The 6,458-nt window shown below is 36.2% G+C and overlaps 1 protein-coding gene across 1 annotated transcript; it reads left to right on the forward strand.

The window, feature by feature from the left end:
• The first annotated feature begins 2,985 nt into the window (after positions 1–2,985).
• On the forward strand, positions 2,986–3,629 carry LOC119684377 (general odorant-binding protein 99a-like). Its single transcript, XM_038098411.1, has 2 exons — positions 2,986–3,131; positions 3,204–3,629. Exons 1-2 carry the CDS (start codon positions 3,087–3,089, stop codon positions 3,609–3,611), a joined length of 453 nt encoding a protein of 150 aa, XP_037954339.1. The 5' UTR covers positions 2,986–3,086; the 3' UTR covers positions 3,612–3,629.
• Positions 3,630–6,458: the final 2,829 nt, after the last annotated feature.

The following is a 6,458-nucleotide window of genomic DNA, read 5'->3' on the forward strand; positions in this document are numbered from 1 at the left end:
CTGCAGCATTCTTACATTTCCAGAAATATTTAAAAAGCTATTAAAGGAAGGAAAAATTGTAACCTGTAACACTTGATATTACTAGGGATTATAGCTATAATGGATAATATCACAGCATGTGCTTGCCTCATATCTAATGATAGTTGACACTTCTTTACATGGCTCTCTAGGTATAGGTATAGGTTGGAGTGGCGGCCTTGTGTCCCAAAAAGCCCACTTAAGCACAAATAAAGGCCCGTTGTGGTACCACAGGAGTTACGTTATTTGTATATAGATTTAATCAGTATACATTTAACGCCGAAAGAAAGGTAACGACTCCCCCATTATGCAAAGGAAAACCAACCTGACAGTTCTATGAACTTGGCTAGGTCCCTAACATTACAGGATGACAACTCAGTCAGGTCAGTTAGAAAAGGAGATCCAAGGATTTTTAATCTTCTTCTGGCTAGGGAAGGGCACTGACACATGAGATGGAGTACAGTCTCCTCCTCATCCTCAGAGCCACAGCCTCTACAAAAGTCATTAAAGGGGAGACCCAGTCTCAAAGCATGCCTTCCTATTACGCAGTGTCCCGTCAGCACAGATACCGTAGTGCTGAGCAGGTTCCGTCTTAGTTGAAGTAGCTGACGGGTTCTTTTCTTGTCAAAGTTCGGCCAAGTCAACCTAGAAATCTGACATTGAGGTTCGTCAGCCCAGTATTGCTTGGCTATACTCAGGTATTTTTGTATGATTGCCAGTTTAACTGTAGCAAGAGGGACGCCTATATCAGAGAGGTTAATGTTAGGGAGAAGAGCACCTGCCTTGGCTAAATCGTCTGCCCTACAATTTCCTGTGATATCCCTGGAAATCCCAGGAACCCAAATAAGTTTGACCCTAACAAACCTAGCTAGGTCATTTAGTGAAGCACGGCAGTCTTGAGTTGTGATTGATGTGGCTGAGGTGCCCATCAGTGATCTGATGGCAGCTTGGCTATCAGAAAAAATTGAGATTGGTAAATCGGATGTTCGATTGCAAAGAACCCATTTTACAGCTTGGTGAATTGCCATTATTTCGGCTTGAAAGACGCTACAGTGGTTCGGAAGTCGAAGCGAGATGCTGAGACCCAGTCTTTCAGAGAAAATGTCACAGCCGACTCGTTTATCTATTTTGGAGCCGTCCGTGTAAATGTCAACCGTTTGGAGAGGGATCGCTCTTTCAAGGATCCAGTCCTCCCTGCTAGGTATAAGAGATTCGAACCCCCTAATTAGGTCTGGGTAACAACACATGTAGTCAATAGAGACAGGAGTTGGCAGATCCTGATTCAGTATGATCGCGTGGCCTATATCAGTTCTTGACCAGCAGGAGAGGGCGTTGAGCCTAGTTGCAACTATTTTGGCTTGCTGTTTTACCAGAAGCCGAGATGGCAACCAATGAAGCATAGCGAAAAGAGCTTGCGTGGGGGTAGAGCGAAGAGCACCAGTGATTTGTAGTGCGGCTATCCTCCTAGTTTTGTCAATTAATTTGGTGTGGCATGCTTTTTCAGTTGCTTGCCACCAGAAAGCAGCCCCATACAGAAGAATTGGTTCGATAACAGCTGAATAGAGCCAGAGTATAATGCACGGTTTGAGCCCCCAACTACGACCTATAGCTCTTCTGCAACAGTAGGTGGCGCATACCGCTTTGCGGGCTCTCTCAGCCAAGTTGTCTTTCCAGCTGAGTTTAGAGTCCAAAATTATACCCAGATATTTGACGTTCGAACTTAAATTTAGAGTAACGCCCTTTATCTTTGGTAAGGAAAATGTCGGAATTTTATATTTCCTGGTGAAGAGAATAACCTCTGTCTTTGCAGGGTTAATATCCAGACCTCTCTAAGTGGCTCTCTAAGTGAGACTTCTTTGTTAAACTTCAACTAACTGAAAAACCCATGTGAGGATCATCTTGTTTCATCCAGTAGTTGGTAAAGAGCATATAGCTGTAATCCAATTCAAGTGATATAGACAGGGAGGGAAAATCAAAAGACATGATGAATTCTAGCATGATGAATTCATCTAGTTAATAGAGCATGAGCAACACGAAAAATAAGGAAGAAGTTTGTGACTGACAAAAGAAACTGAAAAGCAGCAAGACTAAGGTTAGACGGGATAATTTAAAGACTGTGTTCCGAGTTGTAATAAAATCGTCTATAAAGGGCAATTAGACAACAAAGTGATGGGGTTCTTTGAGATAGATGATTTGAAATTGCAAGGGCTTGTGCTTAATAATATACTGAGCTTCAGAGTGATTCAGGGACTAGTAGTTTTGCTTTAAAGTGTGGATTGTTTTGAAATTCTTTATATCTAAATAAATCTTAGATGGAATAATATTCAAATAATTATAATAATTTTTAATAGTTAATTAAATTGGAAAGCGAGATGAAGAAAACATAATGAGATGAGATGATGAGAGCCTCTGTAGGTAGGAGAAATTATATCTCTCAAATCATTTATTCAATTCAAATACTTTTATGCAACAGATTTTTAAACTCTTCATTGGCTTCATTATTTTTTTACGTTAATTAATATTTATTTTTAAACTAATTTTTCTAATCAAATTTTTCTTTAATCTTACGAAATTATAAACTCAAAACTGATGAAAACAAATGTTTTTATACCTTATCAATTAATTCTGATTAATTCAGGCATTGCAATACAAACAAGAAACACAAATAAGTCCACTTGTAATCATTGAACCGAACCCTCTGGGTAGAGTACATTAAAGTATTGGTACCTTTTATACGGATGTGATATGTTATCAGTTGCTGTGCATGGGAGAACCTGACATTTGACCCATAAGTGTAGTAGTTCGTTGGCTATGACAAACTCATGCATGTAGAAACCTCAGACTTTCCAGCGAAATGATAGTACTATCATCATCTTTAGCAGACACTCACACATGCTCAAATAGAAAAATATCGATTATGTCTTATCTGTGCTTGCTTTGAACTTCTACAGTTCTATCTCATCGCAGTAGTCAACAAATATACTTGTATAAATATTTCGGCTTCAGACATCATCCATTCAGTTGTTTATCGATTGGAATACGGAGCAGATACTGAAGTGACTGTGACAATGAAGGCTTTCTATATTTTGGCTATTTTGGCTGTAGTATCTTCGGTTAGTAAGGCTATTTGGTTATTAAATTGATTTTGGATTGCTAGCCCGCAGTTCGTTTCTTACTCATTTCAGGCCTTTGCTGATTGGAATCCCAAAACTGCAAGTGAAATCAAAGAGATTCGTGTAGAATGCGTGAAGGAGCATCCATTGACTGAGGATGTGATTGCAAAAATGAAACAATTTGATTATCCGGATGTTGAGTCCGTGCGTAAATATCTTTTGTGTACAGCAACTAAAATGGATATTTTCTGCGAACATGAAGGCTATCATCCTGACAGAGTAGCAAAACAATTTAGAATGGATTTGGATGAATCTGAAGCACTTACTATTGTAGAGGGTTGCGTAGATAAGAATGAGCAAGGCAGTCCCGTAGATGTGTGGGCTTTCCGTGGTCATCAATGTATAATGAGAAGCAAAATTGGTGATAAGGTTAAGGCCTATATTAAAAAACGATTGGAAGAAGCTAGTAAATCAAAATAAGTTTTAAAAAAAGTATTATAAACACAAATCTTGAATAAATATAAATCTTCATCCAAAACAAAAATGAAGCTGCAATCACAATTTTTAATCTAAGCAATATCTGCTTAATGGCACCATTGATTAGGATGAGATCAGTTAGGGATTTTTTTTCAGTAGGTGTGAGAATTAAAGCAACTAAAACCACCTTTTGGAAATCGTATAAAAAGGAATAGAATAGAAGAAAGCACTCGACTACAAAGGTCTATCTTATTTGATATAACTCAAAAATGTTCGGCTCTTTTTGAAGGAGCAAAGAACGTTTAAAAGAGGTAAGGAGCTAGGACTGGAGTTATTAGAACATTTGACTCAGGAAGTCAAAGTCGGGAAGATATATATCAAATAAATACAAAGACAAAATGAAATAATTAGAAATTGACAAACACCAAAGCACAGGATTTTAAAATGATAAAAGGATGTCCATTGTGAAATATTTTATATATTATTCAGCAAATATTTAAGTTAAATGCTATGCTTGAGATTAGCGTTTTTTAAAGATGACATCTAACTTGGAGTAAGGTTATAAAAATGAGACTATGTGCCATCGCAATGTATTGGCATAAAAAAAATATATATTTATTTATTTTGCGTTCAACAAACCTATTTTCATTTGAATTAATTTATACGCTTGTTGAGTAAAACTTTTATTTTTTATGTTCAAAAGGTGAAAAGGTGAATTTCAAGAAACTGCATTTTAATAAAATACAAAGCAGACAAGTAACAAATACAGTTTGGATGAAGTTGGGTATTTGTAAGCTAGTATTTGGAATTCAGAGAGCCCAAAATGTGCTGAATGGACTTCGCTCTTCTGGGTAAAGCGCAATGACTAACAAACCACTTCGTTGCAGATTTCGCATGAAAATAATTGGGCAAGCGAAGGAAACAGTTTCACTTATACTGCAACTGCAACCAAAAGGGCTTTTAATGGCACAGTAACTCTACAACAGTACGTCAAGTTGCTATAAACAAAAACCGTATGTTTTTCTTTATCGTAGCAATGACTGTATAAGCAGAGACCGTATCATGAAGGAACTCTAATCAAAGACCGTATTATTAAATACCGTAATATTAATAAGGTCGTATTATTACAAGGCATTGAATTTCGTTCTAGAACTCGATCATTATAGTAAGGTCTTTGGCTTGTGGGCCGCACAAACATCTTTGAGGATCTTTTGGTCAACCAATCGCCAAAAATGCTTCGTAAATTCAATGTTTCCGGTATGTTCTGGTATTGATTTGCTTTCTTGTGTTAATGCAGAACATGTGGACGCATGCATTTCATTATCGTAGTAGCGAATCATGCTTATTAACTTAATTTCATTATCATGCTTACCCAAAATGTATGTAATTTGTTGTTAATGTGATTTGTCCTATTCTATCATAATTTGTAAAATCTTATTTTATTATTGCATTTGGAACGAACCGATTCCAAATTACATGGGGGAACAAAAAGAAATTCACTTAGTCGATAATGCAGAATAAATTTATCGACAAATCGCAAAATGCTAACTGATTTGATAAAGTGTTAGAATATTACATATGAACTTTCACAGCTGGTACAAAGCCGATAGTAGTTCCACGGTTATCACAGCAAGAAATTCGGCATATCCTTGAGTCTGTGGCAATAACTGCCAAATAAAATATGAAAAACCACTCCATCACTTGTGATCGTTTGGAGTTGATTTCGTAGTATACAGGCCGAACAGTCGTTGGCTTGGTGAAGTCCAAAATTAATAAATATTCACAATTGGCTTAGGAAATGTTTACTGATTAGCTAGGCTTAAATGTTATGGTTGTAATGCCATAATATCAAGCAAACACCATGGAGATTTTAGCATGATAGGGTATTCGAACTTGAATTAAAACTCATAAATAATTTTGCTCGTTTTCTTTAACTCGATATTTACTTCAAAAATATTCTAATGAGAGATCCAGAAAATTTATGAAATTATGATAGTTGATGTGGCTTGGTTCCACAAGAACCACCCAGAAAAAAAGCAACATTCACTGATATAGAGCCTTGGAAATGCTAATCCATTTCTGGGTTACCATGTTTCATTTAATTTAACAAAAGTAATGATATCAATTTGGAATTAATGCTAAATGGTACTCGTACCATAAGTTTTACTTTATGTAAGTAGGTACCTGTTTACCTGATTATCTGGTTACCATAAGTTTTCAAACATTTGTTGGGAAATCAGGGAAAAATGCGTTCATATTTCACAATTCACAATAACAAGCCAGCTCACACTACTGAAAAAACGAACAATTTCATTGCGTTTTCATAGATTAAGAAAATTCGTCCGAAACCATATCCATCCCGGAACTCACCGTGTAAATTATGATTGTTCTCAATAATAAAAACACCAATAATGAGAAGACAATTGGTGCAATTAATCTCATAGTTTCAAATCGGAAAATATTAGCAAAAATATTGAGGGTTGTCCAAAACTGGTGTGCATACCAAAAGACCGGTGCATCCAGAATAAATCATAAAAACTTTAATAAGCCATTTGGTCTGGAAGTTATCAGACCTTCGTACTTTTTTGATATTGACGAAAGTGTGACAAAAACAAGAAGGTGTTATGTACTATATATATACGTCTATATAGTCGTATATGCATATAGGTAGTGGCCTGTTTATAATGCTATGCAAATGAAAAAGGAGAGACTAAAAGGAGTAATCTCAACAATGATAAAGTCCTTAATACCTTTGTTTAATTATGTTAACGATTTCTTATAATACTTATGTTATAAGAAAATAAGTACTTTTCGATATGATTCTGTGTGTACTTCTGTGATCCACTGTGT

The sequence above is a fragment of the Teleopsis dalmanni genome, chromosome 2 (assembly GCF_002237135.1).
Source record: "Teleopsis dalmanni isolate 2A chromosome 2, ASM223713v2, whole genome shotgun sequence".
Lineage (NCBI taxonomy): Eukaryota > Metazoa > Arthropoda > Insecta > Diptera > Diopsidae > Teleopsis > Teleopsis dalmanni.

Bases quoted from the DNA above. Each gene is read 5' to 3' on its own strand.
- LOC119684377 (XM_038098411.1), top strand. From the start codon at position 3,087: ATGAAGGCTTTCTATATTTTGGCTATTTTGGCTGTAGTATCTTCG. The intron at 3,132-3,203 runs GTTAGTAAGGCT...TACTCATTTCAG, and splicing joins TTTTGGCTGTAGTATCTTCG to GCCTTTGCTGATTGGAATCC.